The 18,115-nt window shown below is 40.8% G+C and overlaps 1 protein-coding gene across 1 annotated transcript in view; it reads left to right on the top strand.

The window, feature by feature from the left end:
- Positions 1-18,115, top strand: part of GMDS (GDP-mannose 4,6-dehydratase) — a 1,325,660-nt gene that overhangs the window by 188,486 nt on the left and 1,119,059 nt on the right. The window contains exons 2-3 of the mRNA XM_030210948.1: positions 6,732-6,776; positions 15,313-15,400. Coding sequence (XP_030066808.1) covers positions 6,732-6,776; positions 15,313-15,400 — 133 coding nt within the window. The remainder of the gene's footprint in view (positions 1-6,731; positions 6,777-15,312; positions 15,401-18,115) is intronic.

Here is an 18,115-nt window from a genome sequence, read left to right on the forward strand (position 1 = left end):
TTTAACCAAAGTATTAAAAAAAAAAAGTTATGACTGTTGTTCTTCCACAAAATCATAATCAATATTAGATCAGTAACCATCTGAAAATCATATTAATTGATGTACTAAGTGCATTTCCATGTCCTTGTACAAAAATTGATTTTTTTTGTGATTATCTCTAATTGCGAATTCTAATCATGTACTTCACTCATTTCACTGCCTCCAAAGGGAAGGAATAAATACCCTGGGCCTTCTTCCTTGAAATTTATTATAATGATTTTTGACCTTTCTGTTCTCTGGGAGAGCAGGCCTGCTTGAATCTTCCTTTATCCCGTTTGTCTCGGATGGTCAGGAAACCATCCCAGGGTTTGACCAGCGGGGCTTTATCAAAGAGATCAATGGTGGAGCCAGGACCAAGGTGGACATACTGAATTCTACCGACTTCGTGCTGTCATAGCAGGGAATCCAGTCAAGAAGAAGCAGCCCTGATTATAGGAAGAAAATAGCAAGGGAGAATGAGAAATGACAAATTATGGAGCTGGAGAAATCCTTGATGCTGAGGTTATTTAGGAGAGAATAGCTTCCAGTCCTATTTTTCAGGTGATACAGGTCCTAAGATTTAAGATTTGTAAGAGCAGATGCAGAGCTCCAAGGCCTGCAGGATCTGATTCTTTATTATTTGCAAGATGCCTAGGGCATTTCCTTTCATCAGATGGAGAAATAGTCTTAATAGTATGGATGGGTCCTGAGACAAGAGTTGAGGTGGCCAAGACTTGATAAGTTAAACCCATTACAGGAGAGGAGCAGAATAATTATTGAAGATACCCAGGATGGTTTTTGGTGATGTTGTCTCTCATCAACACCATAGTTGCAGTGGAAGCAGCATGGACCTGGAGGGATCTGCAGGACAGGAAGATCAAAGCTCTGTTGGAGCAGATCTAAAGTTTCCTGCCTTTCCTTTAGGCTCCAGTGTGCAGGGGTTATGTGACATGTGTGCTGCTTTGAATCCAGCAAACTCAGATTCATCTCTGATGGATGAAGACACAACTGTCCCTGTGTGGTGTCCCATGGTAGAATAGGGTGCAACCTTCATTGTGGACATGCCATTTGACCAGATCTGCTCTTTGATGAAGATCATGGCTACCATGGTGTCTGCAGTATGGTTGCCCTGGCTTTGCCATTGCAGCATTGATTCCCTCCTGACAAGGTACCCCTTGTCTACTCTTGAAGAAGACATGGAGAAGTTAGTAAAAGACCTGGGAAAGCAGAAAATTCCAGTGTCTTTCCTACGATAGAGTTTGAGTGTCTCCTTGGGAGCAGTCAAGAAGAAGTTGGTTTCACAATTTAAGAGCCATGTACTGTAGTTAGGTGCCAAAAAGCTTATGCCAATGGCAGAAAGAGGGCAGAAGTTGGTATTCTCATCTGTCACTGTGCCCAAAAAAAACAAGGTGCTTTTCATTCTATCCCCAGATTGTAGACAGTCAATGTGCTGCGCCACATCTTACATATGCAGATGGAGATGTTGCGATTGGTCATAGAGATGGTAGGGATCGGACACAAGCTTATCTACCCCATTCCAGTTTAGGAAAACCATCAGATAATTCTCAGATTATGTATTATTTTTTTTTTTTTGCTCTGAGCCTTCATTGCTAGTTCTAGGCACCATTATTTAAACTGTCCACAAGTGATGACTGTAGTAGCCACCTGTCTTTGAAGAGCGGATGTTCTGGGTGCATCCTTATGTAGATGACTGGCTGATCTCAACAAATTTGGACCTAAAGACTGCAAACATCAGCCAGGGTTATTCAAACTGCTGCAGTGGCGTTCCGACCCTAGCTGACACCCTAGCCCCCCCCCCCCGGCAAAATGACACCCCCCGGGTGCAACGCCGCTGGGGGGGGGTGCCGCGCGTGCGCACCTGTTGCCCTGTTTCAGTCCGATTTCGCAATTCATATGTGTTCACTGCTCCCTCTGAGTCTGCCCCGGAACAGGAAGTACCTGTTCCGGGGCAGACTCAAAGGGAGTCAGTGAACACATGCGATTGCGAAATCAGACTGAAACAGGGCAACAGGCGTGCGCCGCAGGCACCACCCCCCAGCGCGTGCACCCGGGGCGGACCGCCCCCATCCGCCCCCCCCCCCCCCTTGGTACGCCACTGAACTGCTGGAATCTTTAAATTGGGTAATAAGCTGGTCCAAGAGCAAATTGGCACACTTCATATTCTGGACTACCCTAGAGCCTTATTTGATATCAAAATAGGCAAGTCTTCATGACCAGACTCAGATGTTAAACTCACAAATGCTGTGGATATGGGGTTACTTAACAGGTTCTGGGTTCATTAGTGCTAACTCTGGAATGGTTTCCTCGTTAAAGACACTTTTGTGTTTCTTGGACCTACAAGCTGGGTTGCCTCTTGTGGAGAGGCCAGAAACTGACTTGATGGCTGAACAGTGGCATCTGATGAAGAGATGAAATTGAAGTCCCTATCCGGGGTAGTGATCATGACCGCACAAAACTAAGGGCTTAAACCCCAGTGCCAGGATCAGTGTATGGACTCAGCTCCTTTTTGAACCATTAAAGTCGTCATTGATAAATCATCTTAATATTCATTCTGGTCATCTTAGGCTGGATCAATTTCAGAGCTTCAGATGCTTTTTTTGTAGGAAACCTTAGATGGTGATGTCTAGAGAGAAGATCTCTCTTCATCCATTTCCTTCCTTTCTATAAGAAGTGGGTTCTCAATTCTGTCTAAATCAGTGAGCATCTCTCCTGATGGTTAAGAGAGGACTGTGTGGGAAAGTAAGAGGTGCATTTTGTGAAATTGAACATGTGTGAGGGAGGCCCCTCCCCACCCGCACATGCATGAAACCAAGCAGTGCAGGGGGGACGGGGTTGCCAATATGTCAGCAGCCTAGGAAAAATGCTGGTAACTGCTAGGCCTCCCTAGCTTTGCACAGTAGGACTTCTGCTGGTGGGATTTGGGGATCCCTGCCAACCAAAGCGGCAGATGGCGCCTCAATTTTGGTAGGCCTGAACCGAAACTAGCCCGAGCACCCCCCCCCCCCCCATGGCTATACCACTGCGGTAGTCTAAGTGGCTAAGTGGGGTATTAAGAAAAGCATGTATGGCAGAATAATAGAACTAAAGTTCAAGAAATCACATAGTTGAAGGATTCTCAAGCTGCAAAACTTGATTACTTCAGAGTTGAAAAGAGAGTTGAGAGTCAACCCAAACTCCTAAGTAGTGAAAGCAAGCAACTGGGGAAATGGGGAGACCAGACAGAATTGGGTCTAGTTTTGGTTGACTCAAAGTTCCTGTGACCCAACAAGCAACTCTCTCGTCCAGATTTAATACCAGTTTGTTGGAAGCAAGATACACAGCATTGTAAGGGTTGAAGGTTAATATTGATAAGGGACATAGGAAACATCAGCAGGATGTCATCGGCATATATAAAAGCTTTGATATTAAAGGATTGAGTCAGAGTGGCTAGAGGGCTAATGAAAATATTGAAGAGTGAGAGACCCCACAGCAAAGAGATAGTATTGGGAAGGAACTGAGGATAAATGCATAGTGAAGAAATGATTTGAAAGAAGAGGATAATCAATTGTGAATAGTACCAGAGCGTCTGTTGTTTGAGGCGAGATGGTCCACCTGGTTAAAAGCCGCAGAAGGTCCAAAGAAACAAATAAAGCAATACTACCTTTGTCGAGAGTAGAGTGGAGGCCACTGAGTAAAGACATAACAACAGTCTCTCTGTTCTGTGGTGTTGGTGAAAGCCAGCCTGGTGAGGGTGAAGAATCAGGGTCGCTCGACAAGGGAGAGAAGTTGCTGGTAAGCCACTTTTTCTGTGAGTTAAAAAAAAAAAAGTTTAGACACTGGACGAAAGTTAGCAGGATTAGCAGGGTCAAGAGATGGTTTCTTGAGAATCAGATGATCCAAGGCCTGTTTCCATAAGGAAGGAACTGAGCCAGAAGAGAGACTGTGACAGCAGTGGAGTTGAATGGAAATGATAGATATGAATTGCTTGTTTACTCTTTCCAAAAAATACAGGGACTAGGGGAATGCAATGATGCTACTAAGTAGTAAATTTAGAACATATCAAAGAAAATATTTCTTCACATCAACGTGTAATTAAACCTCTGGAATTGTTGCTAGAGAATGTGGTTAAAGCAGTTAGCTTACGGTTTAAAAAAGGTTTGAATAATTTTCTAAAGGAAAAGTCCATAAGCCATTGTTAAGATGGACTTGGGAAAATCCACTTTTTCTAGGATAAGCCGCATAAAATCTGTTTTATTGTTCTGTGATCTTGCTCAGGTACTTATGACCTGGATTGACTACTTTTGGAAACAGGATACTGAGCTTGATGGACCTTTGGTCTGTCCCAGTATGGCAAAGCTTATGTTCTTAAGATCTTGTTTAGAGGATTTTAACCAGACAGAGGGCATAGGATCATGGGAACAGGTAGTTAATCGCATGGTTGAGAGAAGAGTAGAGATAGTAGTCAGGTAAAGGAGAGGAAAAGATGACCAAGAGGTTGTCTGCACTTATAAGGAAAAGGAATCAGATACAAGATATGCCTGTGGGAGTGAAAACTGACAAAGGTTGTTGTGAGAGGAGAATGAAGAGAGTGAATTCTGTAGGGAGTCAACCTTAGACAAGAAATATTGGGCCTTTTTTCAGAGGGTATCCTAATGCAGGAAACGGTATCCTCTTTTTTGTTTGATAAGTTGGGTGATGATCCTAAATAAACATTTAGTCGAATTAAGACTAAATGCTGTAGCTATTGCTTATTAGTTGCCAGAATTAACATGTGGTAACTGGAAAACCTCTGCATTGTTGGTGTGTTTAGTGTTTTCCCATTCAGTTAACACAGCAGAAATGTTATTACTATTATTAACATTTGTATAGCGCTACCAGACGCACGCAGCGCTGAATACCTGACACAGAGAGACAGTCCCTGCTCGATAGAGCTTACAATCTAAAAATACAGACAGACAAGACAATTAAGGGTGAGGAAAGCGGACAAGGAGCCAGTGAAGTGACTTGAGGAGTGGGCTAGTGTGGGTAAAATGACTTTGGCGGAAAATAAGTCATGCCGCAGAATTTTGGACAGACTGGAGAGGAGAGAGAGATGGCTGAGCGGAAGATCAGTGAGGAGCAAATTGCAATAATCCAAGCGAGAGGTGACAAGGGTTTGGATAAGGGTTCTGGTAGCGTATTCAGAGAGGAAGGGGCGAATTTTGCTAATGTTGTAGACAAAGAAGCAACAGGTTTTGGCCGTCTGCTGGATGTTAGCGGAAAAGGAGAGGGAGGAATCAAAGATGACTCCTAGGTTGCGAGCAGATGAGACAGGGAGGATGAGGGTGCCATCTACTGAAAAAGAGAATGGGGGAGGGGCGAGGTCATGCAAATAACAAGAAGCAGTTAGCAATGCTTATTGAGGTGGCATTAAGTACACTGTGTTATCTGCCACATTAACAGGTAAATACCTTCACATTAATTGTAAGTCCATGCCCATTTTCTGCCCCATTCTTGTTAACTGCTAATGCAGTGGATAACTCGTGTTAGCAGGTAAGGTGTTGCATTAAGTGTTAGTGTGCATTAATTGTTGCATTGGCAGTTAGTACAGCTTAGCAAATAGGCCCCCAGATAGGCACACTATAGCTATAGGGCACCAGTGCTACATACAACTATAGAGACAGGCTCTTCAAGTTTCTGACTGCCAGTTTCTGGTAACTGCTAAATCTGGAAGAAAAGATGAAAATTCAGGATTCATCCAATGTTTACATATATATATATTTTTTTTAAATGTAAGGATATATTCTTGTATTTTGGTTACTCTGAAAAGCAGGAGTGTGTGTGTGGCTCCAGAGGACTGGACTTATACATTTTTTTTCTTCTCATCCAGAACCACAGAGCTATGAGCTAATATGTTCAGTATTTCTTGTCTTTTAGAAACCTTGCCCGCCCTTCCCCTTTCCCATTGCACTTGAGCAACGTTGTATCAGTACTTATATAGGTCAGTGTTCAAAAGTACTGCTGTGGTTGGAAGTGTTTTTTAAAAATTGCTTGTAGTTTAATGGATAATTTTGATGATATAAATCTTTGTACAGGCAGCTGATATATCCATCCAATAGAGTGACAGGGTTTGGGCATTCTGAGAACGGAGTCACTTATGCATATGACCCGTATATCTGAGCAGTGATATTGAGCAGGTATAATTTCAAATATTCAACTTAGACCTTTCAAGTTGTCTCTGATATAGCTATGATTTGAAAACCCTTAAGTTTGACATTTCAAATTAAACATTCACTGTGTACACTGACCTGAAAACCAAGAATTCTTTAACGGCTTTCATTACTTTTCTTCTTAGGGGCACGCAGTCCTATGCAATTGTGATTCTTACTTTGGAATATCTGTATAACCTTGATTTGAAACAAATGGGATCATTTCAGTTGTCAATCCTGAATAAAACAGCTTTTGTGACCTTTACAGCAGAATTAAATTTTGTGTGATAGCATGATGAGATACAAATGCAATCAGACAGGAAAATTGTATGTTTCGCAAGAGTCATGTAATACCTATAAATAATTAAAGTACTTTAAAAGTTGGAGTGTCTCTACCACTAGTGCCAAGTAAAAAACTACACGCTCTGATCTGCAATGTGTCCATGTTAGTTTCATCTGACTGGCTGCAGTTCATCTGCTTTATCACTGACAGTTTTCTCCTCTCTCTCTCTTTTCTTTTCCCAGGATGGCTCTTACTTGGCTGAGTTCCTTTTGGAGAAGGGCTATGAGGTGAGTGATCGGATGAGTCAGCACGGGACTAATGGAATCATTGGGATGCAGCAGCCTCCGGCTTCCCCTGCCTGCTGTCCTCCTCCGGTGTGCTTTCCACTCCAAGCCGAGATAAGAGAAATCAAAGCCCCAGAAAGGAATGTGCAACACGACTTGTACTAGTGCCAGCTTATTGTCCTGTTTATCATCCCATGTCCAGCTCGTGGATTCCCTCTGCCCCTTGGGTTTAGAACTGCTCTCTGCACTTCCCGCTCAGTCAGATAAGCAGAGCCTTATGATGTAATGCACCACATAAAAAAAGCAACCTTCACAACAAAGTCTCTTTAATTTGAAAATTGCACCAAGCAGTAAAGATCTTGATATTTGGTTTCAGGCTTCTACTGCAGAATGAAACTTGAAGGTTGTTTCTAACTTTGTGAAAGCTTAAACTTGTTATAGTGGCTTATGGGTTTTCAAAACTTTTTTGTCTATATTGATTCCATGCTGAGCTTAGACAGAGCTTGATGTTGCTTCATGTTTTGTGATGTCATATTAGGTGGGGGTGGGTGGGTTAGATTTGTACTTCCTGCAAATGTATGCAAGTGCCCCTGGCCCCCTTACCCCGGCACACAAAAATTTTCAAGTTTAAATTGTCTCAAGTGTTCCTCCCTTATCCTACATATATTTATTGTACTTATTTGACACTCATTATTCTACAATTTGCTCAACAATAGTGTACAGTTCTGAATATATTACAGCCAAGTTAAGGATGACAACAAAACAGAAGATATCAACAGGAAACACAAGGAGGGCAATATCGTAGTACAGCAACTAAACCAAAGCAAACCATCTTTTAACCAGTTCCCAAACCACAGCAGAACATTGCCTCCTATAAGATGGATTTTTAATTTTCTCAGGAGTCTCTCATGAGGGACTATCTAGATTTTCAGAAAGCTTTTGACATATATCAACTGGCTCACTTTTATCCACATGTTTATTCACATCTTCAAAAAAATGTAGCAAATTGGTGAGGCAAGAATTCCCTTGTCTGATTCCATGTTGACTCTCTCTCACTGAACTATACTTGTCTACACATTCAGGAATTTTGTTCTTTATAATAGTTTCAACCAGGTTGCCCAGCACTAAGGTTGGACTTTATCAGTCTGTACTTTCCCAGATCACCCCTGGAACCCATTTTATAAATTGGTGTTAGAGTAGTCACAATATTAATGTCAGGCTATAGATTGCCAGTAGTAGATCTGCAATTTCATTTTTAAATTCTTTCAGTATCCTGGGGTGTATACCAACTCTGCTAAGCTAACTGCTTTTACTACATTCTCTGACAATGAATTCCAGAGTTTAATTATATGCTGAGTGAAGAAATATTTTCTCCAATTCATTTTAACTGTACTTAGTAGCTTCATTGTGTGCCCCCTAGTCTAGTCAGTCCAGGTGATTTTCTGCTCTTTAACTTGTCAGTTTGGCTTTTTACATTTTCCAGTTTCACTCAGATTTGTTTCATTTCCTCCATATCACCCTTGAAAACCATTTCTGGCACAGGTAGATCTCTTACATCCTCTTCAGTAAAGACCAAAGCAAAGAATTCATTTAGTCTCTCTGTTATGGTCTTGTCTTCCCTTTTATTCCTTGATGATCTAATGGTCCCACTGATTCCCTTACAGATTTTCTGCTTCTGATATACTTGAAAAAGTTATTACTATGAGATTTTACCTTAGTAGAGACTGAAGCAAAGCATTTATTTAGTCCTTCCAGTGTGGCCTTATCCCTGGGTGCACGTTGAATGGTCCAACTCATTGTTTCCCAAGCCCAGTCCTGGAATACCCCTTGCAAGACAGGTTTTGAGAATATGTACAATGAATATGAATGAACTTGTCCATGCATATTCATTATGGATATCCTGAAAACCTGACTGGCAAGGGGGTACTCCAGGACCAGAGTTGGGAAACACTGGTCCAACTTACTCCCTCATAGGCTTTCTGTTTCTAATATACCTGAAAAAGTTTTAGTGTCTACAGCAAAGCTTCTTTCTCAGTTTCTTTTAGCCTTCTTTATCAATGCCTTGCATCTAACTTGTTTTCTTCATTCAGATACTTTTCGTTTTTGGAAAGATACTCTTTTGGCTCTAGTAGCATGTTTCACCTCATTTTTTAACAGTGCCTGCTGTTGTTTGGCCTTCTTTCCACCTTTTTTGATACATGGTATGGGCTTCCAAGGTGGTATTTTTAAACAAAGTCCATGCCTAATTTAAACTCTTAAATTATGCACCTGCCCCTTTAGGGGTTTTTTTTGTTTTGTTTTTTCATTTTCCTGATTTTATCATAATTGCTATTTTGAAAGTTAAATGCTTTTGCAGTAGATATCCTTAGTGTCTGATATTATGATCACTATTGCCTAGCAGCCCCGACACTTCTTGCACCGAGTCCTGCATTCCAAATACTCCCCCTTTTGTTGGTTCCTGAACCAGCTGTTCCGTGAAGCAGTCATTTATTTCATCTTGGAACTAAACCTCCCTCGCATTTTCTGATGTGACATCCAGCCAGTATTGCGGTAATTGAAATCAGAACATCAAAAATACCAGCCCATTGGGCTAATATTTTTGATGTTCTGAATTTGTACAGCTCATCCCTAGTATATTATTGTTATCACAGGGTAATTGTATAAGTACTGTTGCCATACTGGGACAGACTGAAGGTCCATCAGTCCCAGTATCCTGTTTCCTACAGTGGCCAATCCAGGTCACACCTGGCAAGATCTCAAAACAGAACAGTACAATACATTTTATGCTGCTTATCCTAAAATTAAGCAGTGGATTGTCCCAAGTCCATTTTAATAGTGGCTTACAGCTTTTAGGAAACCATCCAAACCTTTTTTTAAACTCTGTTAAGCTAACTGCTTTTACTACATTCTCTGGCAACGAAGTCCAGAGTTTAATTACTTGTTGAGTGAAGAAATATTTTCTCTAATTCGTTTTAAATCTACTATTATCACTTCGCACTTGCTCACATTAAACATCATCTGCCATTTGGATGCCCTGTCTCCCAGTCTCATAAGGTTGTCTTGCAATTTTTCCACAATCCTCTTGCGTTTTAACAACGTTGAATAACTTTGTGTCATTGGCAAATTTATTTATTTATTTAGATTTTGCTCACACCTTTTTCAGTAGTAGCTCAAGGTGAGTTACATTCAGGTACTCTGGATGTTTCTCTGTCCCAGGAGGGCTCACAATCTAAGTTTGTACCTGAGGCAATGGAGAGTTAAGTGACTTGCCCAAGATCACAAGGAGCAGCAGCGGGATTTGAACCGGCCACCTCTGGATTGCAAGACTGGTGCTCTAACCACTAGGCCACTCCTCCACTCCCTTATGTATATCATTTATAATTATGTTAAAAAGCAGCAGTCCTAACACAGACCCCTGCGGAATCCCACTATCTACCCTTCTCCACTGAGATTACTGACCATTTAACCCTACTCTCTGTTTTCTATCTTTTAACCAGTTTTTAATCCACAATAGGACACTACTTTCTATCCCATGACTCTCCAATTTCCTCTGGAGTCTTCCATGAGATACTTTGTCAGATGCCTTTTGAAAATCCAGATACACAATATCGACCAGCTCACCTTTATCCACATGTTTGTTCATCCCTTTAAAGAAATGTGATAGATTGGTGAGGCAAGATTTCCCTTCATTAAATCCGTGTTGTCTTTGTCTCATTAATCCATGCTTTTGAATTTTCCCTGTAATTTTGTTCTTTATAATAGTCTCTACAATTTTGCCTGACACCAATGCCAGGCTCACTGGTCTGTAATTTCACAAATCACCTCTGGAACCTTTTTAAAAAATCGGCGTTACATTGGCCACCCTCCAATTTTCCGGTACCATACTTGATTTTAAAGATAAATTACATATTACTACCAATAGTTCTGCAAGTTAATTTTTCAGTTCTATCAATACTCTGGTATGTATACCATCCGGTCCTGGTGATTTGCTACTCTTCTATTTGTCAAATTGCCCCATTACATCTTCCAGGTTTACAGAGATTTGATTTAGTTTCTCTGACTGGTCAGCATTGAATACCATTTCTGGCACCAGTATCTCTCCCACATCTTCCTCAGTGAAGACTGAAGCAAAGAATTCATTTATTTTCTCCGCTATGGCTTTGTCTTCCCTGAGTGCCCCTTTTGCCCATCGAAATATATATAATCCTAATAGATACCACTGGTAAATAGACAAATGAAATACAGGGTTTTAACAAATCAGGAAGGACATGAGAAAGAGTCAATATTTAAGAAATAAAATAATGTTAGTAATTAATAATTAGCGAGATAGGAGAAATTCTCAGAGTAAGGTCAAAGGCATTTCCTAGGGGGTGGATAAGTTTCTCAGTCACTGGAAATCTCTAACTATAAATAAAAGCGCATGCGGTGCTCCCAGTATCAACTGTGGTGCCAAACTCAGCACAAATTGCAAAACCATATCACTCAATAACATAATACAAAAATTAAATAACAATAATAATCAAGCAAATAAATTTTCACAAAATAATTGAACCTTACCCATGTCCTTCCTAATAAAGCACTTATACTCATACACTCAAACCCAGACAATCACTCATACACTTAACTGTAAAAAGCTAAGGATCTAAAGTTACATTTTCGTAACCTTCCAGCACAATACTGATAAGTTCCCGCAATTAATTCTGTTCTTAATCTCTATTATATGTTGTAATTCTCCTAAACATCAATATTAATTGATTACTCATCCATATGCTCAATAGTTATGAAAGTATATCACTTATATGTGATACTGCGCTAGAGTGTGGAAAGATTTCACTAGACTGGACTGAAAGGACCTGAAATGCGCCTAAGTTAAATTCAATACTGATTCAATACTAATGCAAAATTTGTATAAGACGCACTTATCTTAATGCTGTCGGGTGCATGCACTACACCCGTCAGCTATTATATTCCTCACTCGGCATTTGGTCAAATTCTCTAAGCATGATCTTCTAATGCTGGCAGAATCCAGTGACGAAGTTACTTTTGTTGCAGATGGCGACAGACTGAATCCGGGTCCCTAATGAAGATTCCTTTGAAACCCTGCAGAATACGACACATGGCCTATTTACGCTCACAACTTAATTGATTAATGAGCCAATCAGTGACAATAATGAGCCAATCAGTGACAATAATTGACTGCTAACAACTAATTATTTTTGTTGATTGGCTTTAATCGGGAGTTATGCGCACATCGTATTCTATAATGATGTGCACATAACTCCTACAGTGCGTAATTTCAAGGGGGTATATTTAGGGAGCATTTCCAGGGCGTTCCTAAGAGTTATGCACATTTTTAAAGAATACATCCAATTCACACAATTTAGGCACCAGCATTTACACCTGGTTTCAGCAGCCATAAATGCAAGCCTCTTAAGTTAGGTGCGGATTAGGCACTTAGGCAGTATTCCATAAAGTGCAGATGCTTTTTATAGAATAGTGCTCAACACATAATTTTTTCCGTGCTGATTTTTCAATGCGATTTACTGAATCTGGGCCTATATGTGGAAAATGCTTGTACCTGCTAAATTTTGTGCTTTTAAACTGCTGTGTCTCTTTTTTTAAACAGAAACACTTGTTTTTTGTATGATTTTCACTTTGTTTTAGTATGTTTGGATTTCTTTAAAAAAGATTTACTTAAAGAAAAGAAAAGTACTTATCTTGCATTCTTGGCTAGATTTCCCAGTACCTAGATTTCTCTGTACCTCTCTGACTAGCAGATAAATCTGTCTTTCATCAGTTTTTATGTTGGAAGGCTTGTAAGCCTTTTGTGGGTTTTTTATACTAGTGTGTACACATACCAGCAAGAGGAAGATGGTTTAACCCCAACCCCCACACACTCACCAGTTTGTACCTAATGTACATTACTGTATGTTGTAATTCCCCTTGCAAAGGGGCCCTGTGCTTGTCTTTGCTCAGCCCAGGTGAAGTCCTTTCACCTGTTCATCTGTTTGGTTACATGGCAGGAGAGATTTTTGTGCTGACATCTTAAACTCCTGCAAATGCCATCTTTCGTCAAGTTTGAGCTCTGTGATGTTGTCGGTTGGTTTCTGCAAGCCAGAAGTTCAAAAGTGCTAAGACAGAAGTTAATAGTCCAAGAGCTGACAATACCAGTCATGGACCTGCTCCAGGTGTAAAGGGCATGCCATTTTGTCTTTTTCTTTCTTTTACATTTTTTTATAGTAAGAATCCCTGCTGATGCACATGTATTTTGATATCGTGATTCCTTTCCTTTTAATTTCTCACTTTTTCTTCATTTTTCTCTACCTTTATGAATTTTTGAAGCGTGGGTATCTTCCATATCATCAGCCGCACGTTATTCCCTGAAAAATTTGTACTGTGGCTCTTAAACCATTACACAGTGCACGGTGAATATGTGGAAATTAAGTGAAGTGGAATTTCTCTTCTTCCGCTGCTGGTTTGTCAGTCCCTCTCACACTTTCACCCTCTGCTTCTGACTGGAATTCGTTGCCAGAGATTGTGGTAAATGTGGTTAGCTTAGCGAAGTTTAAAAAAGGTTTGGATGGCTTCCTAAAGGAAAAGTCCATAGACCATTATTAAATGGACTTGGGGAAAATCCACTATTTCTGGGATAAGCAGTATAAAATGTTTTGCACTTTTTTGGGATCTTGCCAGGTATTTGTGATCTGGATTGGCCACTGTTGGAAACAGGATGCTGGACTTGATGAACCGTTGGTCTTTCCCAGTATGGCAATACTTATGAACTTATGTAGAATACACTGACCCCCAGATTCTATATAGCGCACCTAGCATTCCGTGTCAAAATCAAACCAGATTCTATAACTGCATGTATAACGTAATTGTTTTAACAAGTCAATCAGTGTTGTTAACAGCATTTAACAAGCAATAATGAGCACTAATTGACAATAATTAAATTTACACGCACAAAATGGTAAGTGTATTTTGTAATGCACTACACCTACATTTTAAGACATGCAGCCAAAAAGGGGCATGATTATAGGCGGGGAAATGGGTGTTTCGTGGGCATTCCAAAATGTATGCATGTAATTATAGAATATGACTCAGTGTGCCTAAATCTACATGCTGGAATTTATGCCATGTTTTTATTGGTATAAGTGGATGTGCATAGTTTTAGCCGCTGATATACCAACTACTCATTCTATATACCATGTCTAGATCTAGGCACCACTTATAGAGTACGCTTAGGCGGAAATGTTTTCCGAGCAGATTTTTTAGGTGCTTTATGTAGAATCCCCCCTGAGCATCTGTCAACATGACTAAATTTAGTTGTGCCCATTTATGCCACGTTTTACTTGGTGTAAATGCTGATGCCTAAATTACATGTGCACTGGGTGTATTCTATAACAACATGCATAGATTTTAGAAACGCCCATGATCCATCCATTCCATGGCCACACCCCCTTTTCAACTATGCAACTTAGAATTTATGCTCATCATGTTATAGAATACGCTTGGTTGTGTGCATAAATTCTAATTTTTGCCAGTTAGTGTCAAAAGCTTGTTAATTGGCCGTTATCAGTGCTGATTGTTAACTAATTAAGTTGATTACGCAAATACAAAATTCAACTGTATTTGCGCGCACAACCTAAGAATAGAGGGGGTAATGGCTAATATTCCCGTGTACATTTTATACCTGTTTAGGAGTAGGTGCAAATGTACGCAGTTGATGTGTGTGCATTTTATAACCTACCTGCTTACATTCTTCGTGACTCCATCTAATCTACATCCCTGGGCATGCCTAAATGTCAGGTAGCAGGTCAGGAAGTACACAAACAGAGAAGACAACACAAAAAAACCACAAAAAAGGCCTTCAGGATTGGAACAATCAAGATATCTTTAATAAAAAGACCCGACATGGCTGTGTTTCGGCGTACAGACGCCTGCTTCAAGGGTCAATAGGAGTAAAATTGCTCAGATAAATCAGATAAGAAAGCAAAGGTCCCATCAAGCAGAACTTAGAAATGTGTCTTGGCGCATTGCATCTGTGTTCTTTTTATTAAAGCTATATGGATTGTTCCAGTCCTGAAGGCCTTTATGTCAGGGTGTATAGGTTTATGTGCATACTCTGTGGGGATAATTTTATAAATACCCTTTTCTGCAGGGAAAATAGGGTTTATCCATGGAAATTCACACAAAATTATCCTCTTAGATAACATGGGGAAAGGGATATTTTTATAAAGAGGGTGTACCAAAATAAAAGGTGCATGGTTTGTATATGAGAAAATCTAGAATTATAAGAAATAATTTTTGTTATGGGGTGGAAGAGGAGAACAGAATAGACTTTAGAATGAGACCAGTAGAAGAAAAAGTTGAAAGGTGATATTTTGAGAACAGGAGGCAGAAGGTCTTCTTTTCTGGTGATGGCAGTTTTCTTTTCCTTTCTGATTCTTCTGTAAGCCCTGTGAGTAATATACTAGTGCATATTCTTAAGAATCTTTATTATTTAAATTTTAATTTACTCTCTTGTCTTAAATTTCAGGTGCATGGCATTGTTCGCCGCTCTAGTTCTTTCAACACTGGGAGGATCGAGCACCTGTACAAGAATCCCCAGGCTCACATTGAAGGAAGTAAGATGCTTTTCCTCGTGAAGTCTGTCTTCTTCTTCGTGGGCTGCTGCCTGCAACTATTGCCTCAAAAAATGATATTGTATGATGCTGCGCCTTCTAATTGTATTGGCCACTTCTGTAATAATAGTGCAGGTAGCACCAATTTCCCTGAGGAAAGGGTCCCTTCTTTTGCTCACAGTACGCTATATATATATATGTGTGTGTGTGTGTGTGTGTATATATACAGTGCACTTTTTCTAGTGAAAAAGGTGCCGGTACTCAAATGCTAGGCCACCCTTCAGGGGTGGGGGTAATCACTGAGGGACCCTCCCCATAATAACCAGCCCCCCTGCAACCAGTCACAGAACCTATGACAAGGCAGAATCAGTGTGTAGAGCCTGAGCTCTTTCATTAAAACTTGGGGACCATGGGTCAGTTTTAGTAGCCAATGGAAAAGGTGCCGGTACTCAGTACCCCCAAGTACCCCCTCAAAAAAAGCCATATATATACAGTGGGGGAAATAAGTATTTGATCCCTTGCTGATTTTGTAAGTTTGCCCACTGACAAAGACATGAGCAGCCCATAATTGAAGGGTAGGTTATTGGTAACAGTGAGAGATAGCACATCACAAATTAAATCCGGAAAATCACATTGTGGAAAGTATATGAATTTATTTGCATTCTGCAGAGGGAAATAAGTATTTAATCCCTCTGGCAAACAAGACCTATACTTGGTGGCAAAACCCTTGTTGGCAAGCACAGCGGTCAGACGTCTTCTGTAGTTGATGATGAGGTTTGCACACATGTCAGGAGGAATTTTGGTCCACTCCTCTTTGCAGATCATCTCTAAATCATTAAGAGTTCTGGGCTGTCGCTTGGCAACTCGCAGCTTCAGCTCCCTCCATAAGTTTTCAATGGGATTAAGGTCTGGTGACTGGCTAGGCCACTCCATGACCCTAATGTGCTTCTTCCTGAGCCACTCCTTTGTTGCCTTGGCTGTATGTTTTGGGTCATTGTCGTGCTGGAAGACCCAGCCACGACCCATTTTTAAGGCCCTGGCGGAGGGAAGGAGGTTGTCACTCAGAATTGTACGGTACATGGCCCCATCCATTCTCCCATTGATGCGGTGAAGTAGTCCTGTGCCCTTAGCAGAGAAACACCCCCAAAACATAACATTCCACCTCCATGCTTGACAGTGGGGACGGTGTTCTTTGGGTCATAGGCAGCATTTCTCTACCTCCAAACACGGCGAGTTGAGTTCATGCCAAAGAGCTCAATTTTTGTCTCATCTGACCACAGCACCTTCTCCCAATCACTCTCGGCATCATCCAGGTGTTCACTGGCAAACTTCAGACGGGCCGTCACATGTGCCTTCCGGAGCAGGGGGACCTTGCGGGCACTGCAGGATTGCAATCCGTTATGTCGTAATGTGTTACCAATGGTTTTCGTGGTGACAGTGGTCCCAGCTGCCTTGAGATCATTGACAAGTTCCCCCCTTGTAGTTGTAGGCTGATTTCTAACCTTCCTCATGATCAAGGATACCCACGAGGTGAGATTTTGCGTGGAGCCCCAGATCTTTGTCGATTGACAGTCATTTTGTACTTCTTCCATTTTCTTACTATGGCACCAACAGTTGTCTCCTTCTCGCCCAGCGTCTTACTGATGGTTTTGTAGCCCATTCCAGCCTTGTGCAGGTGTATGATCTTGTCCCTGACATCCTTAGACAGCTCCTTGCTCTTGGCCATTTTGTAGAGGTTAGAGTCTGACTGATTCACTGAGTCTGTGGACAGGTGTCTTTCATACAGGTGACCATTGCCGACAGCTGTCTGTCATGCAGGTAACGAGTTGATTTGGAGCATCTACCTGGTCTGTAGGGGCCAGATCTCTTACTGGTTGGTGGGGGATCAAATACTTATTTCCCTCTGCAGAATGCAAATAAATTCATATACTTTCCACAATGTGATTTTCCGGATTTAATTTGTGATGTGCTATCTCTCACTGTTACCAATAACCTACCCTTCAATTATGGGCTGCTCATGTCTTTGTCAGTGGGCAAACTTACAAAATCAGCAAGGGATCAAATACTTATTTCCCCCACTGTATATATATATATATGTGTAAATAATAGATAAATATGTATGATGTTTAAAAAAGTAAAAATCAAAATTAAATGGGAGGAAGTAGCTAGATCTGTTAAAATTTGCAGAGAGCTAGGTATCTAATCTTTTGTAGCAAAGGTGACAGGGGCTGGTTTGTACCTTCTAGACCAACAGATATATTGAGATAGGCACTTTCAAGATCCATTCGTCTAAGTATCTGATGGAAATGTATTCTTGTGCTGAAAAATGTGTGTCTTGGTGTAAATATTGATCTGTAAAATGCCACCAGCCTCTGTGTTTTTAAGAGCTGTCAAGTAGCCTAGTTTCTGAAGGGAGACTATAAGCCCTTCTTGGCTTTTGAGTTAATGACCTCATGTATTCTGGTATTTGCAGATCTGTTGTTTCAATTAAACATGAACCCCGCACGTGCCAAAATGCAAGAGGAGGAGGGTAAAAGAGCCAGGCCTTAAGTCTCCCTGTAGACACTGGGTCGCTTTGCAGCTCTGAGCAGGGGATGGGCTTACTTCTATTTTGGTTTTTAAACAAAGGTCAGCAAACAATTTGCAGATGATACCTTTTTATTGAACTAATTCAGTACATCTGTGACGGGATTTCAACACTTCTGCTCCTTTCATCAA

Source organism: Microcaecilia unicolor, chromosome 1 (genome assembly GCF_901765095.1).
Source record: "Microcaecilia unicolor chromosome 1, aMicUni1.1, whole genome shotgun sequence".
In the NCBI taxonomy this organism is placed as follows: Eukaryota; Metazoa; Chordata; class Amphibia; order Gymnophiona; family Siphonopidae; genus Microcaecilia; species Microcaecilia unicolor.